The sequence below is a fragment of the Oryza glaberrima genome, chromosome 3, assembly GCF_000147395.1.
Source record: "Oryza glaberrima chromosome 3, OglaRS2, whole genome shotgun sequence".
Taxonomy (NCBI): Eukaryota; Viridiplantae; Streptophyta; class Magnoliopsida; order Poales; family Poaceae; genus Oryza; species Oryza glaberrima.
Window position 1 is genome coordinate 4,560,589 of NC_068328.1, and position 20,536 is coordinate 4,581,124.

Here is a 20,536-nt window from a genome sequence, read left to right on the forward strand (position 1 = left end):
AAACACCAAAAATTGCACCTGATGCGTGACCAAACGGCGTGCCCGGCCCGTTTGCATCGCGGCGGAACGCGTGATTGGCTTGCGAATCGCGCGCGGCAAGCAGCACGGAAAGGAGTGGATTCCGCGGCGGAAAAACGGTGCGGTTTCTGTTCTTCTCCCACTCCCCTCACCGTGTCGCGTTGGGCCCTCGTCTTCTTCTCCTCCTACGACTCGAACCGGCACCCGACGCGGCCGCGGCGCACGCAGCGCGACACGGTACACTGGGTTCGCTGCCGTGCCGTGCCCCACGCCGCATTCATTCGTTCGCTTCATCGCTCGTCTCTCACCTCCTCCCCCTTTTTTTTCTCTCGTTTCGTTTCCGGTTTCCTTTCCCCTCCCAACCCGCCGCCGTTTCTTCAACTCCAAGGGAAGGGGGAAAGGCGACGCGACGCTTTCTTGGGCGCCGCGTCTCCCCTTCCCTTCCCTCACGAGTCTCGTCTACTGATTTGATTTGATCCTCGCGAGCGTTGCGGGGATTTTGATCCATCATCGATCTGGACGTTTTGGTTTTTTTGGGGGGGAATTGTGGTGTTGGTTGGGGGGGATGGGGTTGCTGTTCGTGCAGCGACTGGACGGGAACGGGGTGTTCAAGTGCAGGCGATGCCGCGTCGACGCCGCGTCCAAGGACGCCATCATCTCCAAGGAGTTCCAGGGCAGCTCCGGCCGCGCCTACCTCTTCGATCATGTGTGCGTCCCCTTCCGATCCCCTGCTCTCTCTCTCTCCTTAATCTCTTCGCTGTGTTTGCGTCGTCGAGTGTGCCAGTTACGTGGATCAAAATGATCTGCTGTGGTTGTGGTTGGAGGCTGACCCGCTTCGGAATTCCTTTTGAATTAGGAGTCTCTGCGTTGCAATAGACGGGCCAAGATTTGGCAATGCTGCTCTGCAGTCCAAGAATTTTCAGTCGTTTGTTCATGATATCTGCTTTCCAGCGAGTTGAGTGTGTGATGGAGAAATGTTAACGATACAGTTTTTATCGTCGACAAAATTGACAATTGCTATGAAATATTATGTTCCTATCGATGTTATGGTACAAGAAACACTCGCATGGTTCAACGAATCAATCAGATGTAAATAAGCTGGAATGCCAATTCATTTAGAATACATTCAATTGCAGTAGTTTGTTTAATATGATACATCCCTTCTGTCATCAGTATGGACCTTTGTGTTGGCAGTTAATTAGCATACAAAATGTTGTATCTTGTATAATTGTTCTTTTCAGACGTTTTTCCGATCTTGCCAACATATTTGCTCGTCATACCATTGCATGATTTACTTGTCATTACCATTCAAAATACCTTTTTTTTTTTACTTCAATAACATGTAGCAATAACAGACAAAAACATGTCTTCAGGGTTCAGGCTATATTCTTTTGATTCATATACTCTTTTTCACATATGCTTATTATTTTGTTTACTCGTGACATTTCAGAGTGAACATATGCTTAGGCCCTAACGAGGATCGTTATCTTATAACTGGACTGCACACGGTGAATGACATCTACTGTAGCTGCTGCCAACAGATTCTTGGCTGGCGATATGTAAGTAAACATAAATTGTTTATCATGAATGTGCATTTTTCATATTCTCAATTGCATGATTGCCAGTAGATAAAATAGCATTGCTATTCAGTGAGAAACAAACGTAGTTAAGAAACTCATATACTGTTCAGCTAAGTGAACTCTGTTTCACCGTGTAGGCTTGATCAATTATTATTTCTCTTCTCATGTTATTGAAACATAGCCATCTCAGCTAGGTACATGGTTTAGCTGACATCTATGCCACTGTTGGTGTTCTTGCTCATTTCAACTTTCAGTTCCCTGTTCTTGTATATTGTTTCTATTTTTCAGAAGAAAATTTATGTGCATATTTGTAACGTCAGATCTTGCCATTGTATCAGTCAACATTGCAAATCACATATTTAATCCATGTGTAAATGTTTTTGCTTATCAGAACTGAATTTCTTTTTCTGCTAATTAGTTATTTGTTACTCGTGGTCCTTCAACCCAACTTCTCTCCCTTTTTTTTCTACCAAACTTCACTCTTTCATTAGTGTTTCCAGAATACACGGTTCATCCATCCGAACTGAATAGTAGCTGTAGCAGACTAATACTCCGTATTTCCCTTCCATATAGTAGCTCTATGTCTATTTTCGTGTATCCATCTATGCTCGTTTATCTGTTGACATACTTTCACTCCATTCCGTGGATAATACTCCCTTCAGTCATAAAAACATACTAACAAGTTAAACTTTCAAGTTTGAACATAGATATATTTTAAATCATTAAGATTGGATGCATGAAAAACCCTGAAAATAGTACATTGGATTTCATAAATAAATTGCAATAACAAATAGGGATCAAAGCTGTGTTTTCAAGATCGTGTTAATATGCAAAACGACATGTTTTTATGACCATTGGGAGTAATGTTCAGGTTTTCAGTTTCGACAGCTCACACATACTACATTCTATTGAATGCATTTATACAGTCGTGCACCTTATTCCGCCATAACCATTAGTAAAGCATTTTATTTGAATTAATGCATCCTAATTCCAGCGTGTTTTACCACAGGAGAAAGCCTACGACCAAAGCCAGAAATACAAGGAAGGGAAGTTCATTCTCGAAAGAGCAAGAATGTGGAAGGACAGCTAATGATGGTGGAATGCTTGTCAACAGCCAAACACGGAACTTGTATATGTTTTTTTTTATCAGTTGCCAATATTAGTAGTCTAGACAAATTTGAAATCAATCTGCCATTTGATTGATGAACATTGAACTCAAAAGAAAGGTAGTTTGTACCGAATGTTATTTGACACATAATGATAGCATCTTGGTTTTCAGTTACCACCTGTTTATCTCATCTGTTACACGTTGATTATGTACACGACGATTCTGTTTTTTTTCTTTGTGCGGGGATACGGTGCAGTCGTTTTTACTTTGCAGATAAAATAATATTTTTTCGGTTTGTGTTGTACGAGTGATTCTACAGATATTCCGGTTTAGTTCGTTGAATGGGATAATGCGATCAGCTTTACTTTGCTGATAAAACAATTTTTTTTTTGTTTTGTTTGTTGTACTAGTGATTCTATAGATATCCCGGTTTGGTTAGTTAAATAGGAGATTTATTGTTATCCCGTAAATCAAAGTCGAGTCAGGTACAAAGAAAAAAAAAAAGTAAATCCAATCTGTAGTATTTGGAAAGAGAAAAAGCACGGGTCAATGGGAGTCGTATCTCTTTCAGTTTCAACGGAGAGACCGGCAACTCGCCGATTCTTCCGATTCGATTCAGGTTTCGTGCATGCGGGCGCGTGCGCGTCCCCCCTATATAAGCACCGCTGCACGCCTCCCCCCCGATTCGATATTTCGATCCCCTCCGCGGCGACACACCCACAAATCCAGGAAAAAAAAAATCCAGCCGCGATTCGATCTCCTCGCCGCCGCCGCCGCCGCCATGGATCGGGGCAAGCAGCCCGCCGCCAGCCCGCCGCCGCTGCAGCAGCAGCGCACCGCGTACCCCGCCAGCTTCGAGGCCTATTTCAGCGCGATGGGCCTCGGCGGCGCCTCGTCGTTGGGGCAGGAGCCGCAGACGCCGCGGCAGGCGCAGCTGCAGCAGAGGTACGCGACGCCGAACTCGCCGCTGATGCTGCCCCAGCCGCCGCCTTCGCAGGGTGGTGGTGGTGGTGGGCAGGGCGGCGTGCACCCGCTGATGCAGCAGCACCAGATGATGCTCGCCCAGATGCGCGCGACGCAGCTGCAGCAGCAGCAGCAGCAGCAGCAGACGTCGAGCTACTGCGTGGGCGAGCAGGGCTCGTCGACCAACGGGTATTTCTGGCCGGTCGGCCACGGCGGCGTCTCTCCGGCGGAGGCGGCCGCCCACGCGCAGGGCTCGTCGGACTACGCCATGCTGCTGGCCGCCGATCGCCCCATGCCATTAGCCGCCGACCGCATCTTGCCATCGGCCGCCGACGGCAGTAGCAGCGACTACCTCTCGCGCTTCGCCAATGGCTACGCCAATAACGCCACCGCCGCCGCCCCGGCCGCGCCTCGCCCGCCCGTGGCGCCGAGGCCGTGCACACTGAGAGCCAACGCGAGCCAGTATCAGCCCATCGGTGCCTCGTCCCGCTCCGCGGTGGCGTCACCTTCGCCGCCGAGAACCAGACGGCACCCGTACCCTCATCCGGCCAACAACTACAACCCCAGCGCCGCCATCGCCGATTACCAAGAGCGCCTCGTCGTGATGAACGCGCTGCGCGCTAACCCCAAGGACCCTCTATGGAGGGGCGTGTCGCGGATTAGCCAGGGCCGGACGCCGGAGGAGATCCGGTCGGACATGCTCCGCGGCCCGATGCCGCTGCAGCTCGTGTTCTTCCAGGAGTCGGCGGCGCACGTGATCCGCCTCCTCGACGAGGGCGCCGAGACGGGCGTCGACCAGTACCGCCTGAGCGCGCTCGCCGCGATCAAGAGCGACGTGCACAGGGTCATGGAGGACAGGGAGGGGTGCCAGGTGTTAATGGCGCTGGTGCGCGCCTGCGCCGAGCAGGAGGACGAGATCCACGCCATCATCGCCGCCGCCGCCGCCGCCAGCGCGCCGCCCGTCGACGGCAATGGGAAGCACAAGACCACCCAGCTCTTGCGTGTCACCGGGCAGGATTACGGGTATCTTCTTCTGCCCCACCCAATCAATCTATCTATCTATTATTAACCCCATTGCATCAATTTCTCAAACAAAAAATGTTGAGATGTTTCATGGGTGCAGGGAGGCTTCTCTGAGGTCGCTGATCTTGGCGGCGGCGAGATACCCCGACCTGTGCAAGCTGCTCACCGACTGCCTCGTGTGCGAGCGCGTCATGGATCATGCCAAAGGGGATCGACTTCTTCACGACTGCTTCAGGGCGATGAACTACGAGGATTCCAAGGTAAACTGATCACAAACCAAACCATACGAGATTGAGATCGAATTGCTGGAATGTAAAGAGTACATACATTGCTAATTTCCCTTTTTTTGGGGGCAGATTCTGATCAAGTTCGCGTGCTACCACGCCAACAAGATGCTCCTGGCGTCGTCGGGGTCCCGGTGCCTGGTGGAATGCTTCATGAACGCGAGGGGCGAGGAGCTGGAGCACCTCGAGCAGCTCATCCTCGCGAACGCCACCATGATCGCCAAGGGCCACTACAGCAACTACTTCATGCAGAAGGTGCTGGAGCACGGCAGCGAGGCGCTCAAGCGGGAGCTTGTGGCGCTCCTCATGGCCGACGTGGTGAGCCTCTCCCGGCAGCAGTTCGGCAGCTACGTCGTCGAGGCCTGCTTCCTCAAGGGCTCGTCGGACCTCAAGCGCATCGTGATCTCCACCTTCGTCAGCCTCACCAACGACCAGCTCGCCGACGTCGTGCAGTGCGGCTACGGCAACTACGTCATTCAGAAGCTGGTCGAAGCCTGCAAGGACGTAAGTTATACGGTCCAAAAAAAATCCAATCCTAACAACGAACCTCTGTTTTATTAGTAGAAGATGCCGTTGATTTTTAGACACCCGTTTCGTGTTTCTCTAACTGTTGATAATGGGTAGGATTACCCGGAGGAGACGATACTGCTGGCGAGGAGAATCGAGAGGCTGCCGGGGGAAGTGCTGGACCGGATGAGCGCGAAGCAGGTGATGAAGGTCGTCAGGAGGTTGTTCCCCCGGCACCGCATCTACTAGGCGCATTGTTCTGTTTTGTTTTTTTGTAGCTGTCTGTCACGATTGTTAGTGACAATTTATACGAGTGTCTGTGATCAACTGTCGATGTAGCCACCCAAGGCGGGGAAATTAGGGAGAAATACCTCTAGGATTTTGTGTCGGTATTTGTGTGTTTGTTGAATTTAGCCTGTGTTTGTGATTGTTAGACCGAACTGTTGCTTAGGGGATTTTGGGGTCTGTGGCCTGAATTTGTATGTCAGTATTTGTCATCTTAATAAAGTTTTAGTGTACCGTGTGCTATGATTATTGTCAAGATGATACTTTGTTATGCAATATTTGGATATTATACGATGTTTGGCTAAAAATACGTGATGTGCTCTGATGCTGTGCAATAATCACTCAATGCATGTTGCCGCGTTGATCTTATAATACGTGTACTACCCTACTACGTCTTGGACAGTAAGACCTGAAAAGTTTAAAAGGTATGTTCCTCATGTGAAGAATGTGTGCGATGAATTCAAATTTTCCTCCATTATTTGTATTTGCCCTTTAGTTAAAATTGTCAATTTCATTATGAAAAACTCAATAGAAAAATGAAATGTAAAAATAGATAGAATTCCTAGTTTTGATTCAAATTCTAAAAAAAGGTTGCCTGTTCAGCATTGGATAAAAAAGGGCAAGATACAATTGACCATTTTATTTATTTTGAGTGTTCAAACCATTAACCATTTTCTTTATTATGAGTGTTCTGTATCAGATAAATTTGACATCAGCTATTTTTTGTTTAGAGTATTTTGATAGTAATACTAATATAGTTGTAGAAAGATTACCTTTAACTGTGTTGATGTTCTCACATTATTGGTTTATTATAGTGAATCAAAATTGGTTTACCTAGTTCACAATGTGCTTTGGTATAATGTAAGTAATGGTGTATGCGTTATATGTGCATGTAATTGTAAAAAAAAAATGTATTTACAAAACCGTATCGAACTATCAATGATCTATCGCAAGCAGATAAAAACGATGAATTTCACATATTTTAACCCTTATATTATTGCTTATTTTTTTCATATCTTTTTTCTACTATCACTATATCCCGTCTTTTTTAAGAGGGGTATTTCTAATACTCCACCCGTCACATAATATAAGGGATTTTGAGTTTTTACATGTAACGTTTGACTACTCGTCTTATTCAAAATTTTTTGAAATTATTATTTATTTTATTTGTGACTTACTTTATTATCTACAGTACTTTAAGCACAACTTTTTGTTTTTTATATTTGCAAAAAAAAATTGAATAAGACGAGTGGTCAAACGTTACAATCAAAAACTCAAAATCCCTTATATTGTGGGACGGAGGGAGTAGTAAACTTCTAAGATATTTGTAATATCCTAACCAGCTCCTAAATAATTAAGATTAACCTTGTAGTGTCCTTTTAGCCTTTCTCAGCACATACCAGATAAGTTCATGCACCAAAAACAAACATTTTTCATGCACCAAAACAAACATTTTATAAATCTGTGCACTAGATTGCACCTACAAGTTCGTGTGTTACCGATACAATTTAATAATAAAAAGGAAAAATCAAGAAAATCCCATTATCCGTAACAACTACTAAAAACAATAGTTACAGGAAACACAATTTTAGAGAACGAGGAAAACGACATGTTAGAGAGTAACTAAATGATTGGAAATGATTGTTACAAAAAAAAAGTTTTAACAACGACCAACAACCGGTAGTTAAGATGCTGGATGAACTAGTTTTAGAGAACAATGACCAACGACCAGTAGTTTAAATCCTGGATCAACTATTAGAATCAGAAACGTAAAAACCAGCAAAATATCATTAGACCAATCCAAATGTCACAAGAATTAACAGTCCACGGATGATATAGCCAAGCATTTATATTAATCTATATGAATATTTGGAATTTACACAGGATCAGCAGCCTCTGCTTGGCCTCAAACTAAAATTTACATGTTAGTCCCCCAGGGGGAGGGGGCATAAGAACCATATCGAGGTTATTTATGGATTAGGATTATATGTCGACATACTTGACAACGAATAGTTGTAAGACGAACCCTTCTTATCTGATGCTCGGGAGACAGCAGCCAGGGGATCTGCAGAATAGAGCTTTGATCTGGAAGATGTGTGTGCACTCGTAACACTTGATCCAGGAGATACAGAGTCGGGCCTAGGTCTGCCGGAGGACAGTCCATAGTAGTCAGCCAAGCCACCATACCGAGTCTGAACAGGCGGTGTATTCAGGGTCTGATTCTTGATGCCAACGGGATGTTGGCTCAGTGGGCTCGGACTAATAGCCGGAATTATATTCTGGCTTGAAGCAGCTTGGTACAAATTTAATACTCCTGAGATACCCATGCTCTGGCTCGACATGAGCGGTCGACTGAGGGAATCAACCGAATGGATGTTTTGGCTTAAGGAATTTTGTGCTGCTTTACCTGGAACCCGTGATCGCATAGCTGACTGCACCTGCTGCTGTTGCTTCTCTTGCTTCTGAATCTTCTTACTTACTTCATGAGCTGCTTCAATAGCAGCACTAGCTGCTCGCTTTCTCTCCACACTTTTCTTCTCCAAATGTGCCAGCCGCTGTTTAACTATTTCCAAAATAGGTAGTTCTTCTAGCTTCTGGTCTTTGATGAACTTCTGCAATACTCCGAGCAGCATGCGCTCTTTTGCATCGGCTTCAGTCTGCAGTTCCGTTTTAAGATTTAACTAGCTTATACGGTTTTTAATGCCTAAAGTACCTAATGTGAAACTGCAGCATAAATGTACCTGACAAGCAGAATCATCTCCTCTGATGCGGATCATGTTCCCAGCTTTTGCAGCATCACTGATGTACGACCTCAGAACAGGCAATAAAGGATATTTTTCCACCAAATTAAGAGCTTGAATGAATTTAACCGCCTCCAGCTGTTTGCCTTTCTTTATCATTGTATGAATGAAAACTGGTGGAAAGAGAGTTTTCATGTTAATGTTCACACATACGGACATACCTCAAAGAACAAAAAAACATTAAATGTAGAGCAGAAAACATCATGCCATGGATGATGGACTTATAGAACAGAAAGCTACCATGGATCACGACAGAATAGGGTGGGGGTGAACAAATTGACAGATACATGAGCCAAAAAATAAAAAGCACCAGATATATTGAAAAATATTATTCATCGACGTTGCTAAAAGGTACAAAGCACTCATGAACATTATTTGATGTTGAGAAGAGCTTTCTAAGATCCATTATCTCCTGAAAAGGAATCCAAAATCTGCATAAACTACAACGTACTTACATAAGCTGCAATAAATAATGATAACATAACAGGATGGAAATAAGAAAGCTGCAAATCCCTCTAAGAATGCAGATCTAGATGCTGAACGGATAACTTATAAAAAACCTTTGTAAATTTCAAAAAGAAATAATATACCGTAGGGGAACCCCCTACTGTTTCACGATCAAGAAAATAGCACAGGAAAGATTGCTAAAAGCCTAAATAGGCAGTACTCCCTCTGTGCATGATTCTTCTACATATAACCTTTTTGTATTTTTCCAGAACTGATCTACATACTCGCTTGCCATTTCTCATTTTTGCCGCTGCGTCAGATTGGTTTGCGGCCGTAGGGATCATTTCTCGCACGGCCCGAGCCCACAAGCATGCATGCATGCAAGCAGACTTCGCGACATAAACCAATTTGCATGAGTGCAAATTCACACCAATATGCAAATTCACTGATGGAGTGATGGGTCCAGGCATGCAACGCGGGCCATCATGCAAATCCAGTCAGTGGCGAGCAAGCGACGCAGCGCAAAGACCGCAAGACACAACCGAAACGAATCGACACGGGGGCTAACTCGATGCGGATGGCGAGAAGATTAATTGAGTTAGGCTACGACTTAACCAAGCCTTGGTCTCAATGCCCAAGCCAGAAACGCAGATGAATCATGGAAGGAGGAAAGCATTTGGCAGCAGCTGACAAGTTATGAGAAGAGAAATGACTGCACGCTTGTACATACCAACAAGGTCATAACCTCAGAAATTGTAGTGACAATATGGCTGGTTGCCAATCAGGCCCGAAAGATGGTATTTTCACAAAGGTATCATCACAGGTCACACGGTGCAGTCTTAAAGACAAACTATTCAATGATTCATTGAATTGAAGTGCATCAAGAAGACTAAAAAACTAGCAGTGCAATTAGAGAACAGTATTTAACAAAGAAAAAAAAGAGGCTTAGTCAATGGAGATATATAACATGGAGTCATGGACATGGAAATTGCAGAATGGCAGCATGGCAGAGAAATGCCAATCAGTGCCAAAAGATTATATTTTGTGAACAATTTATCATCATTGTCCACATAATTCATAAAATCCATGTATACCATAAAACCAGATGACAGGATAACATACTCATCATGGAGCATTCCACTTTAAATTCACAAAAACGTGCTATAAAACTCGATGATAGAAGACAGCATACAATAGAATATAGACATAAGAGAAAAGTATAAACAACAAACTTGCTTTTTAAGGACACCACCATTCAAGTATCGGTCTTTCTAAAAGGCTGAGGAAAAAGCAATACAGACCTTTGAACTCCAAATGTCAATATGGCAATGAACCTAATCAGTACAGGGAAATGGTTTCATTGGATTGTTTTATCTAGATAGAAGGATATACAAGCACAGAAATAAATTATGTCATGAATTTAGGGCAAGTAAAGAAGAAGTGTCCCTAACGAAGTAACGAATCATGCAGTAGCAGCTCAAGAGTGGCGTGCTAATTTTACAAAAGTAGTTCCATTTAGCATCATTCGGATGAATACACAAAACAAAGCAAAAACCATTACAAAGACGTATCTGTGATGTTTCTCTAGTAATAGCAACTCAAGAGTGGCGTGCTAATTTTAAAAAAGTAGTTCCATTTAGCATCATTCGGATGAATACACAAAACAAAGCAAAAACCATTACAAAGACATATTTGTGATGTTTCTCTAGTAAGAAAGATTTGTGTGGGAATTGTAATGGCATCTGGAAACAAGAGGTTTGACCAGAATATAAATAAAAGTGAAAGCAGCATCATTTCATCTTGCACATCAAAGAAGATGAGCATCTCCAAATTTAAGAACAAAGACACCAATACAAAGGAAAGAACAAAGACAGATTGTCCCTAGCAAATTTGTAGCATCATAACTACAAGAACCGAATGGATGAGAATATGTACTTAGTACTCATATGTTCGCATCGAACTCACAAACTGCTGGTCTGGGGATCTCCAAATATAAACAGAAGTGACGAAACCCAACATCAAAGAACATTGTGCGGAACCTACTGATCTAAAACTTAACAAGAGGAGTACGCTGGCTATACTTGCAGGGAAAAGTCCAATATACTGATAAAATAAATAGCATGAACATACCTCTATCAACTTTGATAGAGCAAATGTTGCACAAATAAAACTTAGTTGGGAGTACTGCAGTATTAAGGGTACTGAGACACCGTAACACTGCAAACCAGTGATCATCCTAAACCAGTTAGGAGGTGAGTAAATGATTACCATGACTGAACATTTCTTCACATAAGTTCTATATAAGACCACAGTAAAATCAACAATTTTGTAAACCGAAAAATTTGTTAACCGAGTGAATCTTACCTGGCATGTGCTTCTCAAGATCGAGCCCAAGGCCGACGAAAGCCTCAACGGCGCGCTCCCGGCCAGACACCGACATGACCAGATCGAGCACCTCGCTCGCGCCGCCGACATCATCCACCAACCCAAACGCCCCCACGAGGAGCAGGAAGGCGATCGTCTCCTTCTTAAGCACGGCCTGCGGCCCGATCCGCTTGCTCCGCTTCCAGTCGGCCGCGATAGCCCTGGCCTCGTCGCGCGCCTCAGGCGAGGGCTTCACGCCGAGCGCGCGCAGCCGGTCGAGCAGGTCGACGAGCAGGCGGCACGCCACCTTGGCCGCACCTTCCGTAGGCGGCGCGCGGCAGAAGCCCGCCGCCGCGGAGAGCACCAGGCGCCCCGGGTCGGGGGCCACCAGGAGGGCGGCATCGAGGGCCGGCAGGGACGAGTCCTGCAGCGCGTCCCTGTGCTCGGTGAGGTACGCGCGGAGGCCTGGCCCGTCCATGGCGGAGCACAGCAGGTCGAGCTCGGAGAAGCCCTCGAGGCGGGACGCGAGGGTTGAGTCGAGCGCGGTGGCGTCGGAGTAGAGAGCCCGCCATGCGGAGGTGAATGCGGAGAGCGCGGAGGAGTAGGTCTGGAGCGAGGCGAGCGCGGCGAGGACGGGGGCCGCGGCGGCGGCGGAGGAGGAGGGGGGCGTCTCGCCCTCAGCCATGGCTGCTGCGGTGGAAAGAGATATCTCAACCTTGTGAATTGGGGGCAAGTAGGGAGGTCCGGAGGTGGAAGATGACAGGAATACGTGGGCCTGAGGTCCGAGTCCGACCCGAGTTATTGTCCAAGGAATAAGTCTATTTTACACCCCTCATGCCCTCAACCTTAAAATAGGGTATGATGTACTCCAGTTTTTAAAGATAGGGGAGGCGTTATGAGAGACCATTCGACAGAAAGGGATACATGATAGACTTATTCATTGTCCAAGTCGGGTAGAAGCCTACAACTACTGTCCTAAGACATGAAGGCACAAATACATATAGCCCATAGCACCAAATTTGCACGGAATAAGTTCATCTGACATCCCTCAATTACTACTGTCCTAAGACATGAAGGCCCAAATACATATAGCCCATAGCACCAAATTTGCACGGAATAAGTTCATCTGACATCCCTCAACTTTGCGTCGAGTCTATCAGAGGTCCCTAATTCCCAATAAAAAAAAATCTTCACCCATAAACTATACAACACTGTACAATTTCGGTCCCATGGTAGTATGGATTTGTGGTTTCGCTGATATGGCATCCTAGTCAGTAAAATAAAAAATAAAAAAGTTATGGGACCCACATGTAAGTGGGAAGAAAAAATGTGGGCCCGCATCACTTCTTTTCCTCTTTTTTCTCCCCTCTTATGTTTTCTTTCCTCTCTTCTCTTCTCTTTTCTTCTCTTCAGCGGTGGTAAAGTGGGGAGAGGCTGCCGGCGAGCTCCGCCATCTCGAGTGCCTTGTGACGGGAGGAGGGAATGGGGGAGAGGGGAGGCGATCAGCGAGAGATGGGGAGGGGAGAGGAGCGGCGATGAGGACAGTGAGGCGATAGGGGACGAAGGGCGTGGTGCGGCGACAGAGATGGCGAGGTGATGGGGGACGGAGCGAGGGGCGGGTGGGCGTCGTGAAGGAGGTAGTTGCTGACCTTGGCAACAGACGCCTCCCCAGGCGTGGCGGGCACGGCGGCGATGGCCCGTGTAGGGAGCGCCCAAAAGCCTTGGCTGGGAGCAAGCTAGGGGGAGGCGGTGTGGTTGTCGGTGGCACGAAGGCGCTTGCCGAGGATAAAGGGGGCAGTGCGGGTAAGGAGGTGCCAGGGTGGTGCCGGTGCTAATGGTGGCGATGATGGATGGCTCAGGCTGACGGAGAAGCCACTCAACGGTCTAGCCGTCGGACTTGTGGCCGAGCTCGTGGTTGAGCTGGAAGATGTGGGCAGCGTAAATGATGTGCATGCGGATGCGGCAACCGAGGGCGTCGACCTTGCTGTGGCAATCCTTGGAGGGAGGCTTGCGGATGGCGAGAGCGGTGCCATTGTCGTTGGAGGCATCGGGGACGAGCTGCTTGTCCAGAGCAGCGCCACCACCGCCGTCGCCATGGAGCTGACGAGGCACTCGGGCACAATGCCCGTCTCGCCCTCTATTACCACTTCGTCGCCACTGACACCTACTACCTGGACCAACGCTTTGCCCACGCCCGCCTCCCGGACTTCGTGCAGCCGACTGCCACCAACACCACCTGCATCACCCCTTTCTGCTGTTTGGCGGGGTCACAGCGACCCCCTTTCTGTTGTTCCCTCCTCCCGTCATGAGGCGCTCGAGGCGGTGGAGCTCGCCGGCCGCCTCTCCCCTCTCTACTGCCGCTGAAGAGAAGAGAGGAAGAAAAGATAGGAGAGGAGAAGAAAAGAGAAAAAGAAGTGACGCGGGTCCCGCATTTTTTTTATAATTCGTAACAACCCTTCGCTGGACACAGATGAGAGTTTCACATCACTAACCAATAATCTCTTACCACTCACTTTTCCGACACAACGGACGGGTACTTTTTCTAGTGTTCAGATAAATCGGTATACGATTGGTCACGGTTCATACAACTTTAACTCTCTTATACTTTCGTCATCGCTTTGAAAAAAAAATAAACCGGAGTTAATAACTTATAAACTAGAAACTACTATTCCTCTCCTCAAACTAGCGATTTGGGACTATAACTTGTTACAGGTGCTGCTGCAAACTTCAGATCCTGCTTTGCCTATCTGCTGCTTGCTCGCATGGGCTGGCCAAGGCCCAAGGCCAACGCTGCTGCTGCTGCAAGCTATGCTAGCTTGCTTTGCTAGGCTCACAACCAAAGAAATCAGCCCACCAGCTCTCTCTTTTTCTCCCTCCAATTATTCTAGGGCGTCACAGTTCACATGTCATTGACAAGTTTGTGTGTCGTAACGAACATCGTTCAACAAGTTCATATACTAACTTACACCTACTTGATAAATTCATGTAACACCAATGTAATTTACTCCTCTTTAAAAGATTGCTCACTTTGAGCACAGGGGCAAGTTCCCAGTATTAATAAGCTGCTACCTTGATCTCTAACACCAAGACACAAAAGCTATACATAGATGATGACAAATGACACACGTGGCACTCACCACCCAAATAACCATGTCTATCCTTTTTAGGTATCCTTTCTTAAAAATATAAGACTTGGACACCATACCTACTACTTACATTGTCTTGAATCTCCTTAGACCTTGACGCACAACAATGGTGCTTTTCATCTCATTTCTTCCCGGAGACATTGTCTAGGAGACCCCTTTATCACCAAAACAACTCTAAGATAGTTTATGCGAAGTCATTATATGTTGGCGGGTCTGTGCGAGGAAGAGAGCTTTCTTCTCTCTCGCCCTCTCCCTCTACAACCTTTCGCTCCGGGGACATCTAGGAGCCTAGGCTCACCTATTTCGAGTCGGTGTTGGGGTACAATTGTAGCTCTTTGTTGTTATAGAGGCAGCCAATGACATTTAGCAGCAACTAGTTCTGTTCTAGTTTCTTGCTCAGTTATGTGGGAAGGTGTCGTTAGTATGTGACTGTGGTGTTTTTATTTTTATTTTTTAGGGTTATATAGTTTTGTATTTTTTCTGCTAATTTCAATAAGACTTAAAAAAAACACTCGTATCTGAAGCCCCAAGACCCAACTAAAAAAACTATGGTTGTAAAAGAAATCAAGCTTCCAAACATTAGGAAGGTCCACCAAATTAACATCCTAGGATGGTCCAGCAAACATCCTAGGATATCTGCTCCCGCCGCCACTCTGTTCTCTCAACTTTGCACATGGCCACATGGCTATATGGGTATGGTCCAGCACTCCAGCTAGTGACTCATCAGCTGTGCTCCTCGGACACACCCCAGTATCCCACCCAATAATAATCAATCAAAACAATGGTCGGCAAAAAAAAAAAAAAATCGAGCTATGGGGTTTTCTATTACCTCCATTCCATAATAATTATATTTCTAGAATTTAAATTTATCCTAAAATAGTTGTCACGATAGAGTACTAATTGTTCCATCAATCACTTCTCATTTAAATTTCTCTCTATTCTACCCTCAATCACCCTCCCATTTTTTTCTATACATCATTTAATAAGGGACATCATATAGTCTTTCTTCTAAAACCTTAATATATACTACCAAACAACATATGATTATAATTATTTAGAGACAGAGGTAGTACTAGTAGTATTAGGGTGTGTTTAGTTCATGCCAAAATTAAAAGTTTGGTTGAAATTGGAACGATGCAACGGAAAAGTTGAAAGTTTATGTGTGTAGAAAAGTTTTGATGCGATGGAAAAGTTGAAAGTTTGAAGAAAAAGTTTGGAACTAAACAATGGCTTAAACTACTAGTAGAAATGATCAGAACCATTAGTAACTAATGGTTAATTAGTAATTTACTAATACATTAATTAGGGATAATTTTGTCATTTATTTTTTCTTTACCTAGATCCATATGTGGTTATCTATTGCACCGACATTACTCATATTGCATTGAAAAGCAAAAAAAAAAGGTTTAGTCACTACTAAAATGATGATTATACCCCTCTAAACAGTTTTTTTAATAATAATACACCTTAACATTTGTACTACCGCTCGACCGCTAACTAAATTGTTAGTAAGATAGATTTATACCTTTCGACCGCTAACTAAATTGTTAGTAAGATAGATTTATACCTTTCGATCAAATAAGATCAATAATTAAGATTCATCTCTATTAGCAGTAGAGCATCGTACCTGGACTCTCCAAACATTAGGAAGGTCCACCAAATCACTAACATCCTAGGATTTCTGCTCCCACCGCCACTCTTATCTGAACTTTGCACAAGGCCACATGGCCATATGGGTATGGTCCAGCAGGACTCCAGCTAGCGACTCATCAGCTGTCTCCTCGGACAAACACCCCAGTACCCCCACCCAATAATAATCAATCAAAACCACCTCACAAAGTCACAATCACACAACCGGCCAGCAGCCGTTTGATGATCTTTTTGCCGGAAATAGCGTTCGGAAATACTCCCTTAGTTTACAATATCGTTTCATATTATCAGGCATTTAACTTTTTTTCTTAGCTAAAACTCTTTAGGTTTGAATAAGTTTATAAGAAAAAAATTAGCAACATATATAACACTAAATTAGTTTCATTAAATTTAATATTAAATATATTTGATAAAATGTATGTTTTGTATTAGAAATGTTACTATATATGTTTTTTTACAAATTTAGTCAAACTTAATGAAGTTTAACTTAAAAAAATTTAAACGACTTATAATATGAAACGAAGAGGGTAGCATTTAACCCTTTTCCTTTCAGTCGCTCAATCACCTTGCCTGCCCCCTTTCCTCCTCCATTCCCATCCACCAATTTTACTCTCTTTTTTTTTCCTTTTTTATGTATTCCGACGCGTGCCGTCTCAGTATATCTCCCGGTACCCATGGCGAATTGACGATGTGCAGGGCTCAGCAACCGGGGTCGATCACCTAATTAACATCATATTCTCAAATATGTATTTTATAAAGAGAAACAAAGTAGATAATTATAAGTAATGGAGCAAAATGAACCATTTCCAGTAATTCAAAGGGCAAAGTGAGAATCGAACAGAATTTAAAAGTTCAGAGCACTAACAAAATAGTTAAGGAGAGTTACATCGTCGTTTTTTAATTTAGGGGAAAGTCAATTTTACTCTCCAAAACTAATGCAATGGATCGCGCATAACCCCTTGAATTATTTTTTTTTACTCATTGTTACCCCTAAACTATTGAAAATAGTTCACTTCACTCTTAATAGTATTCCTTTTTTTTATTCGTTATACAAGTTGTATTTTGAGCTAAAATTTGTTAGATTCATAGATGGACCATTATCAATGTTTAAAAATATTTTTAATTTTTTCGTGGTTGTTTGTTTGAACTTTAAAGTTTTGATATTTAGTAAAATTTGCAATAAATAAAAAAGAATAGTCTAGAGGGTTAAGTGCTGCGATGAAATAGTTCAGTGGAGTAAAATGAACTTTTTATTTCCTTTTATATATAAAGACAACATCAGAGCTGCTCTCAAACCATTTCAGTTACATACATATTTTTTTTCTTAGAATCAATGAAAATATACCTTTGATTAATTGCTGGGGATGGTATATATATGTATGTATGCCCGTGTAAGTTTGTGACGCATGATGTATATATATATGGTTGGTGTGTACGCATGGTATATTGTACTTATGTTGTATCAACAAAGACAACCATACTAGCATGCATAGGATTCATATAGTCACGTGAATGGGATAAGGGAGGGGCATACATATAGTTTCGTCGGGTATATGGCGTATACGGCCTTCACGTAGTCACGTGTGGTCTGCCTCTTGTCTCTTCTGTTCGCGGCGACGAGGGTTCGACGCGCTTGGACAATGACTGTCAATGAGGGTGTGGGGGGAGATGGAACAGATGGTGAATGGAGGAGGGAGGGCATGCATGCAAGGAGGAGGGGAGCTGAGGAGGGAGTCGGACGGCCACCACACGAGCACTATCCATATTTTTGTTTGAAAACGTATAATGTGCATACTCACTTCTATAAACACATATGCACATTATATTTCTATGAACACTAAGTAAATGGCATATGATGCAAGCGCTCATATAACGTGCGTACACTTACCCGTACACCCTATCCCTGGCTTTATAAGACGATGGGGCCATTTGTATGGCTCTATAAGACGATGGGGCCATTTGTATATTAAGATTCACGAAGTTACTATAGGTGTCTCGTTGTCGAGGATAATTAATCGTAATACGAGCACATATTGTTAAGTATAGGATTTAAACCCGTCTGAACATATTTCACCGCTAGGAATTTAACCAATTTAGTTACACGTAGTTTGCATCGATATTTTTTGTGCCACTTACGAATTAAAAAAAGTGAATGTATTGTTTTCAAAATAAGTCCCATTTAAAAATGAGATTTTTGTGGATTTATCGGGTTCTTATTGGGCCCCATCGAGACTTGTATTTATATGCGTGGTCACATGAGACAGCGACCTTCTTTATTTATTCTTTTTACTGGAAATACTGCCAGGACTTTACCTCGCAGTGTGATTTTTATAAAAGGAATATAAAGTTATTTACAATTTACAAGAGACTGAGAAGGAAACAAAATAATTACACCGATTGTAACCAATCAAAAACTGTCTGTTTTAGCGACCTTCTTTATTGCACAATGAAGCTGTTCGAGAATCCAATAGAAGGAAGATTAAGTTTTGGATTTTCGTGGCACGCTTTTCAAACTGCTAAACGATACGTTTCGTGCGAAAACTTTCTATATGAAAGTTGCTCTAAAATATCAGATAAGCCATTTTTCAAGTTTGTAATAATTAAAACTCAATTAATCACACGTTATTACCACCTCGTTTTGCGTGAAACACTTAATATTTATCTTCATCTTCAGAAGATTCAAACACCATCGAAATCTGGAAGATCACGAATTTTTATGTATGGAGTCGGATGAAGATCACGAATCATAGCTTGGGATTTGCAATGTTTTGTTACATAAGAGCGGGTACAATAGCAAACTATAAACCAGCTATAAACACATTTCGAGGAGATAAGAGATGAGAGAGGAGCAACAGGCTACAGATTTGTAGCCAGCTGCAGCATAGACTCCAAGATGCATGTGTGTATGACACGTGGGACTAAATATTAATTGCATAGTATATGTTTATAGATAACTATTGTTTGAATTGACTTAAATTGACTATTAAATTCACTATAGATGATTTGTAGCTGGTAGTTGGCTATACTATTAAATTTGCTCTAATTGTCGAAGTACCTATAATGAATCCTAAATAATTGATATAAGTTTCTCACCTTATTTTATTCCTTTAATTGGCTTAGCTCCGACTTGACTCAGTTTCGTAGGGGTTCATCCGTGGAAATTATGTAACAAACATAATTGATTCGGTTTCCAACTTTGTACTATATTACATTGAAAGGAAAAAGTCAAAGCGACCACTAGCTTAGAATGAATGTAGTATTTTTTAAAAAAAATAGTAAATACTTAGCTAATTACGGACCGCTCCATTTTCCGTGCCGGAGGGTAGCGTTTCCAACCAAAAAAAAATGAACGCAGCCCAGGCAAGATGTCGTCGTTGCCATTGGAATCGCTGAATAATCCTCCGAGATATTCGTGTGCTGCAGATTCAATCTGTTCAACGCTGCCGCTACTACTACTTGATGATGCTGCTGTCATGTTGAACCAGTTCAGACAGGTCCCAACAGGAACAGTACACACGGAAAATGGTATAATACATTAACGCGTGATTAATTAAGTATTAGCTATTTTTTTTTTCAAAATTGGATAATATGATTTTTAAGCAACTTTCCTATATAAACTTTTTTTAAAAAAAAAACACCGTTTAGCAGTTTGAAAAGCGTGCGCGTGGAAAACAAGAGGAGAGAGTTGGGAAAACATAGTGCTGAACACACCCCTTTATTTTTTCTATTCTTTTGATTTGAAAATCCTACAAATCGAATAAGCCCTAAAATCCCTTAAATTTTCCAATGCTCCAAAGGAGCACTAACACTTAGGAGAAAAGAAGAAACATCTCTACATACTCTTAGCTGTCAATATGTAGGTGTTAAAAATCTCTATCCAAACACATCACTCTTATCGTCTTACCATCAAGTACTTGATGTTTAGATTTAAGATGTTATTCTTTTGACTTCACTTTCCGAAACATATAATGTTTATTTAGTCCATTATACATGTGTTTAGTTTGGAAACGAGGTGGGATGAGTTGGACTCATTCATATTTTTAGAAAGGGTTGGTCCCATTTATCTGTTTGGTATGATGAGGTATGAGATAGTCTTATTTTTTAAGGGATGGCTCATATGTTAACGAGAAAAGGTGGGTTGGATTGGTCCGTCGGTTTTCGAGGGACCAAGCCAATCCGGATTTTAGGGGAATATCAGGAATCATCTAATTCTGCCTGTCCCCAAAATAAACATCCTGAAAAATGTGTTCAACCTAACCTGACCCATCCCAACCCTTTAACCAGACACATGCATGATTTCAAATAAAAAATTGAGTAAATTGCATCGCTGGTACACGAACTTGTCAGGTGGGTACAATTC

The 20,536-nt window shown here is 43.4% G+C and overlaps 3 protein-coding genes and 1 non-coding gene across 4 annotated transcripts; 2 read left to right on the plus strand and 2 right to left on the minus strand.

Annotated features, from left to right (window-relative positions):
- Window positions 1–190: 190 nt before the first annotated feature.
- On the plus strand, window positions 191–2,880 carry LOC127765712 (putative yippee-like protein Os10g0369500). Its single transcript, XM_052290653.1, has 3 exons — window positions 191–726; window positions 1,469–1,577; window positions 2,608–2,880. The coding sequence occupies exons 1-3, from the start codon at window positions 584–586 to the stop codon at window positions 2,686–2,688; spliced, it is 333 nt and encodes a 110-aa protein (XP_052146613.1). The 5' UTR covers window positions 191–583; the 3' UTR covers window positions 2,689–2,880.
- A 417-nt stretch (window positions 2,881–3,297) lies between these two features.
- Window positions 3,298–6,002, plus strand: LOC127768432 (uncharacterized). Its single transcript, XM_052294012.1, has 4 exons — window positions 3,298–4,692; window positions 4,793–4,952; window positions 5,049–5,480; window positions 5,601–6,002. Exons 1-4 carry the CDS (start codon window positions 3,335–3,337, stop codon window positions 5,730–5,732), a joined length of 2,082 nt encoding a protein of 693 aa, XP_052149972.1. The 5' UTR covers window positions 3,298–3,334; the 3' UTR covers window positions 5,733–6,002.
- Window positions 6,003–7,604: 1,602 nt separating this feature from the next.
- LOC127768433 (FRIGIDA-like protein 3) lies at window positions 7,605–12,099 on the minus strand. The gene is made up of 3 exons (XM_052294013.1): window positions 11,381–12,099; window positions 8,510–8,682; window positions 7,605–8,425 (listed from the first exon to the last, which is right to left on the minus strand). The coding sequence occupies exons 1-3, from the start codon at window positions 12,063–12,065 to the stop codon at window positions 7,739–7,741; spliced, it is 1,545 nt and encodes a 514-aa protein (XP_052149973.1). The 5' UTR covers window positions 12,066–12,099; the 3' UTR covers window positions 7,605–7,738.
- LOC127769146 (small nucleolar RNA SNORD96 family) lies at window positions 9,758–9,843 on the minus strand. The gene has a single exon (XR_008016713.1). It is a non-coding gene; the product is annotated as a small nucleolar RNA SNORD96 family (small nucleolar RNA).
- Window positions 12,100–20,536: the final 8,437 nt, after the last annotated feature.